This window comes from Pongo abelii, chromosome 10, assembly GCF_028885655.2.
Source record: "Pongo abelii isolate AG06213 chromosome 10, NHGRI_mPonAbe1-v2.0_pri, whole genome shotgun sequence".
NCBI classification, from domain to species: domain Eukaryota; kingdom Metazoa; phylum Chordata; class Mammalia; order Primates; family Hominidae; genus Pongo; species Pongo abelii.
The window spans coordinates 121,434,229-121,448,276 of NC_071995.2; the positions used below are offsets into that span (position 1 = coordinate 121,434,229).

Genomic DNA, 14,048 nt, shown 5'->3' on the forward strand with positions numbered 1-14,048 from the left:
GCAAATAATGTCATTTTTGCAATGACCTGTGAGTATTATTGCTATTTATTTATTTATTTGTAATATATTTTTTTTGAAATGGAGTCTCATTTTGTACCCCAAGCTGGAGTGCAGTGGTGGGATCTCAGCTCACGGCAACCTCAGCCTCTCGGGCTCAAGGGATTCTCGTGCCTCAGGCTCCTTAGTAGCTGGGAATACAGGTGCGCACAATGATGCCTGGTTAATTTTTTGTATCTTAGTAGAGACGGGGTTTCACCATGTTGTCCAGGGTCATCCCGAACTCATGAGCTCAAGCAGTCCGCCCGCCTCAGCCTTCCAAAGTGCTGGGATTACAGGCGTGAGCCACTGCCCCCGGGCAAATGCATTATTTTAAAAAACATGTCAGTTCTTTATAGTTTACTATTCATTTCACACTTAAATGATAATTTATTTTAAAAAAATTTTTGTTATTTCACAGAAAATCCATCATTTAGGAAATAGCTAAACAGTAGATATTCTTCTAACTGTATTTCTTATTATTCTTACTTAGCTTTTGAAGAAAGAAGATAAAACTGCTCTCATTTATTCTGATGGCTTGAAAGAGGTAATTACATTAGATTTCTAGGTTAATATGTGGGTGAATATCTTTATAATATGTTTTCCATTCAAAATAGACCTGTATTTTATCAAGAGCAAGTTATTTCGTTACCTTAGATTTCTTATCTGCAAAATGGTAATATTAATAGGTACTTACTTTATAAGGTCATTTTGAGATCAAAGGAAATAATTCATATAAACTCTTATACATAGTACCTGGTACCTGCTAAACGTTCAAATGAAGATAAACTGCGATGTTGATTATGATGGTGCCAAAACACATGTGTGTGTGCATGTGAGCATATAAATATTCAAATTCTTAGTTCAAATTAAGTATTGTAATCCAGCTGGATTTTACCATAAGAACTTAGAAATTAGTGAGAAAACTGATTTTAAAGAGTTCCTACAATTAATGTGTATGTGCCTTTATAATTGGATGTAATTGGAAATGTTTTTCTTATCCCATGTTTTGTGTGTGTGTGTGTGTGTGTGTGTGAGAAATAAAGGCAGTCCTATGGGAATTGAGTTGTGATGTGAGATAAATGTGAATGTGTATAGACATGTGAAATGTAATGATTAATTTTTAATGTTTTTTAATTTCAATATTGTTGCATATAAATTCAGATTATTGTTTTTTCTTCAGGTGCTAAGAGCTCATGCAAAATTGACTACTTTTTATGGAGCATTTGGACCAGAAAAATTCAGGTGTGTACATTTTTGTTAAAACTTTTTAAGCCAGGCATAGTGTCTCACGCCTGTAATCCCAGCACTTTGGGAAGCTGAGGTGGGGAGATCACCCGAGGTCAGGAGTTTGAGACCAGCCTGGCCAACATGGCAAAACCCCATCTCTACGAAAATACAAAAATTAGCCGGGCGTGGTGGCGTGCATCTGTAATCTCAGCTACTAGGGAGGCTGAGACAGGAGAGTCGCTTGAACCCGGGAGGCGGAGGTTGCAGTGAGCCGAGATCATGCCACTGCACCTCAGCCTGGGCAACAGAGCAAGACTCGGTCTCAAAAAAAAAAAAAAAAATTTTTTTTTTTTTAGATTATAAGTTACATAGAAATTTGGAATGTCATAACAGGTATAGCATTCCTCATGCTGAATTTGTGTTTCTATGAGGGGTGTTGAGTGATAAAAAATACTATCTTTTCAGCAACAAAAACTGGCTGAACATCCTTGTTGTCATTTTTTTTTTGAGACAGGGTCTCACTGTCACCTAGGTTCAAGTGCAGTGGTGCGATCATAGCTCACTGCAGCCTCAACTTCTTAGGCTTGGTAAAAATCTAACTATCCTGGATAAATCAAGTATTTGGTTCCTTATCTGCAAAGAAGTAAACTCTCTTAAAACCATTTCTAAGTTTCAATGTTATAAGATTATATAGATTTATATTGGTTCTGTAGCTGACATTACTATTTAACAGTAATAATTATGTCCTGTATGATACAAAACATTGTTTATATTGCAAGGCATTATAGAAACCTTTCGTGTACAACAGCTGCTCCAAGACATCCGCTAACCCACAGCTCCCAGGTCATTCTCTGTGGGCTAAGCAGCCGCTCCAAGGCAGCCACAATTATTTTTTTTTTCCTAGTAGTAAATTTACCCAGGAATTTTTTCACTAGGCCACCCAAGCAGTGAGAAGGGCAGATCTTCATATGTGTAAGCCCATCTTTTCTATCCTATTGATTAATAGCCATACAAATTGGATTTACTTATATTTTACTTAGTGAAAATGTCACCTCTTTAGAATGATCTGGCTCTTGTAACGCCAGTCGTGCCCATATGATGACTCTTTCTGCAGTTTTCTCAGCTTCAGCAGGAGGCAAAGACTTCAACAGAAGGAGACAGTCTTCACCCTATAAACAGGGTTTGAAAGGAAGAAAAAACAGCTGGTATTTGCAAGGGACAGTGTGACCTTACCTCTTTCTTTTCTATTTAAAGATAAAAATACATCATTTGGAAAAACATTATGGTTCAAGGTTTTTTATATATTTTTTGAAACGGAGTCTTGCTGTATCGCCAAGGCTGGAGTCCAGCAATGCTATCTTGGCTCACTGCAACCTCTGCCTCCTGGTTTCAAGCAATTCTTGTGCCTCAGCCTCCCAAGTAACTGGGATTACAGGCACCCGCCACCACGCCTGGCTAATTTTTGTATTTTTAGTAGAGACGGTGTTTCACCATGTTGGCCAGGCTGGTCTTGAACTCTGACGTCAGGCAATCCACCCACCTCGGCCTCCCAAAGTGTTGGGATTACAGGTGTGAGCTATTGCACCTGGCCTTATGGTTCAATGTTTTAACAATCTGAAAATCCATTTCTGATGATAGCAAACAATAAAATAAATTTAAAATATAATTCTAAGTAATGAAGATTTGTTTAATTCTTAGTCATTGCTATGATCATAGAATCGTATAAAAATAATGACATTTAAAAACACAATAAAAGAGAACCCACACTCCATTCTAGAATTAAAGGGTCCTAAAACATATAAAACTGAGTCTGGCCCAGGTGCAGTGGCTCACGCCTGTAATCCCAACACTTTGGGATGCCAAGGATACCTGGTATCCTCCCTGGTAATCCTTCTAGCTCAGCTTCCCAAGTAGCTTGGGACTACAGATGTGCACCACCACATCTGGCTAATGTTTTTTATTATTTTTTTAGAAATGCAGTCTCTCTATGTTGTCCACGCCAGTCTTGAACTCCTGGGCTCAAGCGATCTGCCTGCCTTGGCCTCCCAAAGTGCTGGGATTACAGGCGTGAGGTACCATGCCCAGTGGTCATTTCTTTAACACAAATATTTTTACCTTTGATCATAGTCAGATTTTTACCATATCTTCTAATTGCTCATTTCCCTTCATTGTTAATTTATTCTGATAAATAGATTTAAAGTAAGTATACCTCTAATTTTAAGTAATGATATTTTGGTGCACCTGGAAGTATATCTGTGGATTCAATTTCTGGAGGTGCATTTGCTAAGGCAAAAGGTTATTCATCCAAACTTGGCTTCCAAAGCACCTTTTCCAATAGAATGAGTAGGGGAGGGCCCATTTTCTCACTCATTCACCAACAATATGTTATAGAACTTGTTTTTTTTGCTAATCTGATATATGCAAAAAAAATTTTTAAAAATATTACCACATGGATTTGATTTCCATTCTTAATTTTGGTTGAAATATTTACTTTCTCAAGGTGAAAAGCCTTTTGTTTTTCTCCTTACATCCTTGGTCTCTCTTTCTCTTGAGTTGTTTTTTAAAAGACACAGAGCTATTTCTGTGGTTTTATTATTGTTGTGTTTTTAGAGACAGGGTCTCCCATGTTGCTCAGGCTAGTCTCAAATTCCTGGGCTCAAGTGATCCTCCTGCCTCAGCCTCCCAAAGTGTTGGGATTACTGGCATGAGCCACCGTGCCTGGACCGAGTTGTTCTTTTCAAAATTGACTTTAAAGTTCTTTGTGGGTATTTCAGATTTTCCTCTAATTTGGCATTTTTTAATTGATTTTGTTATTTTTTTTTTTTTTTTACAAAAAATTCAGAAGTTTGTATTTTTATGTCTGTTTGGAAAGGTATTACCCACCGCAAGATTAAAAATAAATTCTTGGCCAGGCGCAGTGGCTTATACCTGTAATCCGAGCACTTTGGGAGGCTGAGGTAGGCGGATCGCTTCCCAGGAGTTCAAGACCAGCTTGGGCAACATAGTGAAACCCTGTCTCTACATAAAATACTAAAATTTGCCAGGCAACTTGGCCAGGTGCTTGTAGTCCTGGCTACTAAGGAAGCTGAGGTGGGAGGATCACCTGAGCCTGGGAGGTCGAGGCTGCAGTAAGCTGTGATTGTGCCACTGCACTCCAGCCTGGGTGACACAGTGAAACTTGCCTCAAAAAATAAATAAATAAATACATTCTCTTGTATTTTTTCATTTTTAGAGTTTCTTTCTACATTTAAATCTTTTTTTTTTTTTTTGAGACAGAGTCTAGCTCTGGCACGATCTCGGCTGCCTGCCACCTCCGCCTCCCAGATTCAAGTGATTCTCCTGCCTCAACCTCCTGAGTAGCTGGGATTACAGGCGTCTGCCACCACGCCCAGCTAATTTTTGTACTTTTAGTAGAGACGGGGTTTCACTGTGTTGGCCAGGCTGGCCTCGAACTCCTGACCTCATGATCCGCCCGCGTCAGCCTCCCAAAGTGCTGGGATTACTGCGCCCGGCCTAACTCTTTTTTTTTTTTTTTTAATGAGGCAGAGTCTTGCTCTTGTCGCCCAGGCTCGAGTGCAGTGGCTCGATCTTGACTCTGGCTCACTGCAGCCTCTGCCTCCCAGGTTCAAGTGATTCTCCTGCCCAGTAGCTGGGATTACAGGCACGTGCCACTGCACCTGGATAATTTTTTTTTATATACGGACTCTCACTTTGTTGCCCAGGCTGGAGTGCAGTGGTGTGATCTCAGCTCACTGCGACTTCCGCCTCCTATATTCAAGTGATTCTCCTGCCTCAGCCTCCTGACTAGCTGGGAATACAAGCATGCATCACTACGTCTGGCTAATTTTTGTAGTTTTAGTAGAGATGGGGTTTCGTCATTTGGAGCAGACTGGTTTCGAACTCCTGACCTCAAGTGATCCGCCCGCCTGGGCCTCCCAAAGTGCTGGGTTACAGGCGTGAGCCACTGCACCCAGCCAACTTTTGTATTTTCAGTTGAGGCAGATTTTGCCATGTTGTCCAGGCTGGTTTTTTTTTTTTTTTTTTGGTTTCTTTCTTTTTTTTTTTTTTTTTTTGAGGTGGGGTCTCACTCTGTCACCCAGGCTGGAGTACAGTGGCATGATCTCAGCTCACTGCGGCTTCAACCTCCCAAGCTCTGCCACCCAAGTAGCTGGGATTACAGGCGAGCACCACCACACTCAGCTAATTTTTTGTAGAGCCTGGGTTTCACCATGTTTCTCAGGCTGGTTTCAAACTCCTGGGCTCAAGTGATCCTCCTGCCTTGGCCGCCGAAAGTGCTGGGAATATAGACATGAGCCACTGTGGCTGGCTGCCGTCTTTTGTAAAGGATGTGGCGAGCTAGTGATTAAAAAAAATTTTTTTTTTTATTTGAGACAGTTTTGTTCTGTTGCCCAGGCTGGAGTGCAATGACATGATCTTGGCTCACTGCAACCTCTGCCTCCTGGGTTCAATCAATTCTTCTGCCTCAGCCTCCCGAGTAGCTGGGATTACGGGCACCTGCCACCACACTGGCTATTTTTTGTATTTTTAGTAGAGACAGTGTTTCACCATGTTGACCGGGTTGGTCTTGAACTTCTGACCTCAAGTGGTCCACCCACCTCGGCCTCCCAAAGTGCTGGAATTACAGGCGTGAGCCACCAAGATCAGCTGATTTTTAAAAATGTTTAACCAGCTACCTTAATGAATTTCTTTATTATGCATAGTAATATTTCATTTGATCTTGTTTTTTCCAGGTATATAATTTTATATTCAAATAATGAAATTTTATCTTATCACTTCTGATTTTCTTTTTTCCTCGTCGAATTCATTATAGAACACTTACTTATTTAAAAATTAGGCCAGGCACGGTGGCTCATGCCTGTAATCGCAACACTTTGGGAGGCTGAAGTGGGTGGATCACTTGAGGTCAGGGGTTTGAGACCAGTCTAGCCAACATGGTGAAACCCCATCTCTACTAAAAATACAAAAATTAGCCAGGCATGGTGGTGCACGCCTGTAATCCCGGCTGCTTGGGAGGCTGAGGCATGAGAATCTCTTGAACTCAGGAGACAAAGGTTGCAGTGAGCCGAGATTGTGCCACTTCATTGCAGCCTGGGTGACAGTGAGACTCCAGCTCAAAAAAATAAAATAAAGTAAAATAATATAAAAATGCCTGTAATCCCATCTATTCAGGATGCTGAGGTGGCAGGATTGCTTGAGCCCAGGAATTCAAGTCCAGCCTGAGCAACATAGTGAGATCCCATCTCAAAAAAACAAAAATAAAACAAACAAGAGTGAAAAATAATTATTTCTACGTGTAGTGAAATAAATAATTATTTCTTCCTGTAGGTCCTACAGGAAGCTACATGGCTCTGAGGAAGATGTTGGGAGTTCTAGGGTCTGAGATAAGAAGGAAATGTACTTTGCATTGTGTGATCTTTGGAACTGGGTTTTTTTAGTTTTTTGTTTTTATCTTTATGAAGAAGAAAACTAATTAAAATGCATTTAAAGATAATCCACTTAAAAGGTATAACCTTAATTTTTTTTTAAACTGACTTTTTTCCCTTTGTCTTTTCAGTGGCAGTTCTTGGATTGAATTTCTAAATAATGAAGATGATCTTAAAGATATTTTTTTACAGCTAAAAGAAGGAAACCTTGTTTGTGCACAGTATCTTTGGCTTCGACATCGGGTAACATGTTTTACATTTTTTCCTTAATAGCTTTATAGCTCCTGAGTTAGGTGATTGAATCAATGTTGGAAACTAACAGGGTGCAAGTCTGACTGGGTGATGGGGTGTTTTTTGATTGGTTCTTAAAATATGACTTGCTTTTGTTTGTAAAGGGCAAGGGGATAAAAAAGACTTTCCCCATGGGCTGGGCACAATGGCTCACGCCTGTAATCCCAGCACTTTGGGAGGCCGAGGCGGGCTGATCACTTGAGGTTGGGAGTTCAAGACCGGCCTGGTCAACATGGTGAATCCGTGTCTCTACCAAAAATGAAAAATTAGCCGGGCATGGTGGCACGTTCCTGTAGACCCAGCTACTCAGGAAGCTGAAGCAGGAGAATTTCTTTAACCCAGAAGGTGGAGGTTGCAGTGAGCCGAGATCACGCCACTGCACTCCAGCCTGGGTGACAGAGTGAGACTCCGTCCCCCCCCCAAAAAAAATGACTTTTCCCAGAGAAAATTGTCCTCTGATAATATTAAATCAGAAGAAGTACAGTGAATGTACAGTAGAACCTTATTTTATCCAATCATTAAGAATCTAACTTCTTGGGAGCTAAATGATGAGAACACGTGGATGCATGGAGGGAAACACACACCGGGGCCTTTCAGAAAATGGAGGGTGAAAGTATCAGGAAAAATAACTAATGATTAATAGGCTTAATAGCTGGGTGATTAAATAATCTGTACAACAAACCCCCTTGACAAAAGTTTACCTACACTTATACCACTGAACTTAAAATAAAAGTTAACCAAAAAAAGAGTCTAACTCCTAATCTTAGCTCAAAAGGCAACATATTGTCTGGTTTATTAGTGGGCTTTCTAATGTAGCATTGGTGAAGAAGATATTGCTACTGCAGCTCAGATTGTGGTAAAATATTGCCCCTTAAAATTGCATGTCTCGATCCCTTTAAGGTTGGCCGAAGTTGGTATAGAACATTAGATCCATAAAGTCATAACTTGCCATGATGCCCTTAATGGCTGCATTGCTTGTTAGAATTCCTAGTATCACCGACAGTTAAGTTTTCCTTAGAATACTCTCTCTGCTGGTTCTTCTGCTACATGATAAACTATTTGGCACTCAGCGCCGTGACATTGCATACAGTATGCAGCTCCCAACTAGAATCATTTGCATAGTGTGAATCTCATTTAGCACTCATTATTAAATCAGTAGGCTACTCCTTAAAATGACTTCCTAAAATATCTTTGTCAAACATTTGGAAGGCTTTTGGTTTAAATTTGTCAGATCTTAATTTCTTGTTCCTTATAATTCATTTAGGCAAACTTTGAAAGCAGATTTGATGTGAAAATGCTGGAGAGCTTGCTCAACTCAATGTCTGCATCAGTCTCTTTGCAAAAGCTGTGTCCATGGTTTAAAAATGATGTGATTCCATTTGTAAGAAGGACTGTGCCTGAAGGACAGGTGAGTTGTCTTCAGTATTTCCACTCTTGATGACTTTATTTCATTTTTTACGTTAGATCATTGAAGATTAAGTCACGTTAACACCAGTTAGTTAAACTAACACCTGTGTTAATTAAAGTGTCTCTTAAAAGACAACTGTGATTCAGAACGAGATGTTATCATTTGCAACAATATAGATGGAACTGGAGATTACTATGTTAAGTGAAATAAGCCAGGCATGGAAAGACTAACATCACATGTTCTCACTTATTTGTGGGATCTAAAAATCAAAACAATTTAACTCATGGCCATAGAGAGTAGGAGGATGGTTACCAGAGGCTTGGAAGGGTTGTGGGGTGATGGGTGATGGGTGAGAGGTGGGGATGGTTAATGCGTACAAAAAAATATATTTAGAAAGAATGAGGCTGGGTGCAGTGACTCAGGCCTGTAATCCCATCACTTTGGGAGGCTGAGGTGGGTGAATCACCTGAGGTCAGAAGTTTGAGACCAGCCTGACCAACATGGTGAAACCCTGTCTCTACTAAAAGTACAAAAATTAGCCAGGCATGGTGGCATGCCTGTAATCACAGCTACTTGGGACTCTGAGGCAGTAGAATTGCTTGACCCAGGAGGTTGCAGTGAACTGAGATCGTGCCATTGCATGAGATCCAGCATGGGCGATGAGTGAAACCCTGTCTCAAAAAAAAAAAAAAAAAAAATGAGTAAGACATACTATTTGATTACACACAAGAGAGTCAATAATAACTTAATTCTATATTTAAAAATAACTAAAAGAGTGTAATTGGATTGTTTGTAACACAAAGGGGATGGATACCCCACTCTCCATGATGTGATTATTTCACATTGCATGCCTGTATCAACGCATCTCATGTACTCCACAAGTATGTACACCTACTATGTACCCACACACACGCAAAAAAGACAATCGTGGAAAAGATGTTTATGGACAAAATAAATATCTAAAGGAAAAAAAAGAAATCGTGGAGGTTTTAGTTATATCAGTGATTATCCATTAAGAATTTTATTTTTAAATAATCTATTTCAGATAATTCTTGCAAAATGGTTGGAGCAAGCAGCCAGGAACCTTGAATTAACTGATAAGGTAATACTGATCTAATTAACAGTAAAAAGACATTTTGCACACTCCCAACAGCATAAAACATTGTTTTGAACTGTCTGTAATCTTTTTTAAAGGCAAATTGGCCAGAAAATGGACTTCAATTGGCAGAGATATTTTTTACAGCAGAAAAAACAGACGAGTTGGGATTGGCATCTTCCTGGAATTGGATTTCCCTGGTATGATGTGGAGAATGGATTTTTAGTAATGAAACAGTCAGTTTACCTGAAAGCGTTTGTCTGCATGTATGTAAAGTATCTGGAAATATATCTACTTCTTAAATTTTCTGTTTTTGTGTGCCTTTTTTTTGTTTTGTGCCTTTCAAATCCCTATGTAGGAAAATTTGCTTTTTCTTTCTGATTTGTCTTACAACTTCAACCTATGTTTTTAATTTATTTATATATTTATTTATTTATTATTCATTTTTGAGACAAGGTCTCACTCTGTTGCCCCAGCTGGAATGCAGTGGTGCAACCACGGCTCACTGCACCCTCAACTTTTGGGCTCAAGTGATCCTCCCACCTCAGCCTCCTGAGTAGCTGGGACTACAGGTGCGCATCACCACACCCGACTGATTTTTGTATTTTTTGTAAAGAAGGGGTTTTGCCATGTTGCCCAGGTTGGTCTTGAACTCCCAGACCCAAGTGATCTACCCACCTGGGCTTCCCGAAGTGTTGGGATTATAGATGTGAGCTACTGTGCCCAGCACTCTCAACCTATTTTTTTTTTTTTTTTTGAGATGGAGTCTCACCCTGTTGCCCAGGCTGGAGTGCAGTGGTGCAATCTCAGCTCACTGCAACCACCCCCTCCCAGGTTCAAGCAATTCTCCTGCCTCAGCCTCCCGTGTAGCTGGGACTACAGGCACCCGCCACCACACCTGGCTAATTTTTTTTTTTTGTACTTTTAGTAGAGACGGGGTTTCACCATGTTGGTCAGACTGGTCTCGAATTCCTGACCTCAGATGATCTGCCCTCCTTGGCCTCCGGAAGTGCTGGATTACAGGCATGAGCCACTGCTCCTGGCCCCCCTCAACCTGTTTTAATGAACAGTTTTTCTCTATTGAACCAACCAAAAGGGGAACTATATAAACATTCTGCTAAGTGGTATAATTGGGATTTTCTGCATTAGCAGCATTTCACAATCCTTTGAAAAATTAAATCTTGGCTGGGCACGGTGGCTTATGCCTGTAATCCCAGCACTTTGGGAGGCTGAGATGGGCAGATCATTTGAGGTCAAGAGATTGAGATCAGCCTGATTAACATGGTGAAACCCCATCCCTAGTAAAAATACAAAAAAAATTAGCCAGGCGTGGTGGTGGGTACCTGTAGTCCCAGCTATTTGGGAGCCTGCGGCAGGAGAATCGCTTGAACCCGGGAGGCAGAGGTTGCAGTGAGCCGAGATTGTGCCACTGCACTCCTGCCTGGGTGACAGAGCATGACTCTGTCCCCCCCAAAAAAAAAGAAGAAAGGAAAAATTAAGTCTTGATAGTACATTAATATTAGTTTTCAAAGGTTGTATCTGTCAAGTCACCTTTTCTATATACGAGCTTTTTCCTCTTGCTGTAAAACATTATTTTTATCTTTTCCCTGTTAACTTTTATCAATATTGAAGGTTCTGTTCTTTGTATATAATTTTAGGAAATGTTATGCCTTTATATCTGGTTATGATATATAATCTCTATGGATAGATGGGACACTGAGCACTATCTAAATGATGCCGTGTACTAAGTATACTTGGGTTCTGAAAAAGTATTATACTAATATTCTTAATTTTTCTATTTTTTTTAAGAGAAAATATCTTTCAGATTCTGATCTGTACTAATTTGGTTAAAATACTACAAATTTAGAGCATAAGTTGGTTTAAAGTTGCAGGTTTCCTCTTACGTGCATAACCAGGGTTAATTCTTATTTTATCTGAAATAATGCTAATTCTATTTTTCTCTCATACTTTTATTTTACATGGTTAACAACTTTAACACTTTTGTTTTAGAAAGATTATCAGAACACAGAGGAAGTATGTCAGCTAAGGACTTTGGTAAATAACTTGCGAGAGTTGATCACATTGCATAGGAAGTACAACTGCAAATTAGCCCTCTCTGATTTTGAGAAGGTAAAGTCCAGGGGCATGAGAATTATTGTGTATATCAAGTTATGGGTAGAGTCTGTATTTATGCCATCTTTCTTTTGGCATCCAGGAAAATACAACCACCATAGTGTTCCGAATGTTTGATAAAGTGCTGGCCCCAGAGCTTATTCCCTCCATCCTAGAGAAGTTTATAAGAGTTTACATGAGAGAACATGACTTGCAAGAGGAGGAACTTCTCTTGCTGTACATAGAGGTAACTTTTCCTTTAGATCTAGTCTTATTTCTTGGATCCATGCAGTGTAGCACTGTAGTAAATATTTAACTCTTTAAGGAATGTCATATGCTTTCTCAGTAGGACTCATGCAGCATATTGAATTGGTTAAAAATGTGGGTTAATTCTGCTACTAACCATCCTGAGCAAAGGGGGGATACATGAGGACTGTGAACCTGGAAAATCTGAGACAGTTCTCAGTTAATTTAGAGAGTTTATTTTGCCAAAGTTGAGGATACACCCATGACACAGCCTCAGGAAGTCCTGATGACATGTACCCAAGGTGGTCCGGGCACAGCTTGGTTTTATATATTTTAGGGAGAGACATGAGGCATCAGTCAGCATATGTAAGAAGTACGTTGGTTCGATCTGGAAAGGTGGGACAACTTGAAGCAAAGGCGGGAAGACTCCAAGCGAGAGGGAGCTTCCAGGTCACAGATAGGTGATACAAAGCGTTAAAATTCTTTTGAGTTTCTGATTAGCCTTTCCAAAGGAGACAATCAGATAATGCAGCTGTCTCAGTGAGCAGAGGGGTAACTTTGATAGAATGGGAGGCAGGTTTGCCCTAAGCAGTTTCCAGCCTGAGTTTTCCTTAGTGATCTTGGGGGCCCAAGATATTTCCCTTTCACAGTACTTTCTTCAAAGGGCTATTGTGAGGCCACAGGAGCATGAGCTCAATAAATATTAGCAATTATTTCTTGTGGACGTTATTAATGTGCTACAGTAATCTTATTTGTAGATTCTTCAAGAATGTTTCATTCTTAAATTTTCTATACCATATAAAACTAAAGGCTAATGTTTTGGCAGTTTTGTATTTTTAGACCATTGTTCAACATTTATGACTAATTAGAATTTTTAGGGTTTTTTTCTTTTAACACATCTATCAAGGCCATATAATATCTGTATCTAGCTGTATGTGGCATTTTTTTAATGAGAATTTTTAATTTTTAAAAAACATACATGTTTATCCCTTTTTAGGATTTACTGAATAGATGCAGCTCAAAGTCCACATCACTCTTTGAAACAGCATGGGAAGCAAAGGCCATGGCAGTGATAGCGTGTTTATCTGACACGGACGTAAGTAAATAGGGACCATTTGCGTTTCCCTTTTGAGCATTAAATCTTTTCTGAAAGCTTTTTTCTGTTCATAAAAGCGACATATATTTGTTTTTGTTTGAGATGGGTCTGACTGTGTCACCCAGGCTGGAATGCAGTGACATGATCATGGCTCACTGCAACCTCAATCTCCCTGGCTCAAGCAGTCCTCCCACCTCAGCCTCCTGAGTAGTTAGGACCATAGGCTTGTGCCACTACGCCCAGCTAATTTTGTATTTTTTGTAGAGACAGGGTTTCCCAGGCTGGTCTTGAACTCCTGGGCTCAAGTGATCTGCCTGCTTCGTTCTCCTAAAGTGTCTGTTTCTTTAATTACAGAAAATAAAAAGTGAATCTTTACTCATTTCCACCCCCAGGAGAACCTCCATGGACAGTTGTATGCATATCTTTGCAGGCTTTTCTGTGGTTATGCAAACATGGAGACTTTTCTTTTTCGGTTATTCCCTGCAATGTGAGACATTTTTTAATATGTTGTAATATGCCTTTATTTTAACTTCACACTGTTATTACCACTATAAAATAGAAATAAAATAATGAAAACTGTTTTTAAACCAGAGACTGAGGCTGGACACACTGGCTCATGCCGTAATCCCAGCACTTTTGGAATCCAAGGCAGACAGATCACCAGAGCTCAGGAATTTGAGACCTGCCTGGGCAACATAGTGAAACCGCGTCTCTACAAAAAATACAAAAATTAGCCATGTGTGGTGGTGCTCGCCTGTAGTCCAAGCTACTTGGGAGCCTGAGGCGGGAGAATCGCTTGAACCCAGGAGGTGGAGGTTGCAGTGAGCTGAGATCGCGCCACTGCACTCCAGCCTGGGCAATGGGAACATGACCCTGTCTCAAAAAAACAAAAAAAAAAACAGGGATTGTAGAGACCGTAGAAAGCCATAACGCTGTATGTCTTAGCTTACAGCAGAAAAAATACTCTTCTGAATTTTTCTGAATAGTCAAATTGTTCTCTATATGTGAAAACTGAAGAAATAAATGGTTTTCCAGTGAGTAGGTGAAATATTCTGAAACTACCATGTGGTTGATGTAAGACCTGCTGAT

At 40.0% G+C, this 14,048-nt stretch overlaps 1 protein-coding gene across 2 annotated transcripts in view; it reads left to right on the forward strand.

The window, feature by feature from the left end:
- The window catches only part of KNTC1 (kinetochore associated 1), a 98,666-nt gene that overhangs the window by 34,120 nt on the left and 50,498 nt on the right, over positions 1-14,048 (forward strand). For both annotated transcript variants that reach the window (XM_024257275.3, XM_063711953.1), the window contains exons 19-27: positions 530-583; positions 1,220-1,281; positions 6,842-6,953; positions 8,266-8,409; positions 9,455-9,511; positions 9,604-9,705; positions 11,516-11,635; positions 11,721-11,864; positions 12,861-12,959. In XM_024257275.3, the coding sequence (XP_024113043.2) occupies positions 530-583; positions 1,220-1,281; positions 6,842-6,953; positions 8,266-8,409; positions 9,455-9,511; positions 9,604-9,705; positions 11,516-11,635; positions 11,721-11,864; positions 12,861-12,959 (894 nt within the window). The remainder of the gene's footprint in view (positions 1-529; positions 584-1,219; positions 1,282-6,841; positions 6,954-8,265; positions 8,410-9,454; positions 9,512-9,603; positions 9,706-11,515; positions 11,636-11,720; positions 11,865-12,860; positions 12,960-14,048) is intronic.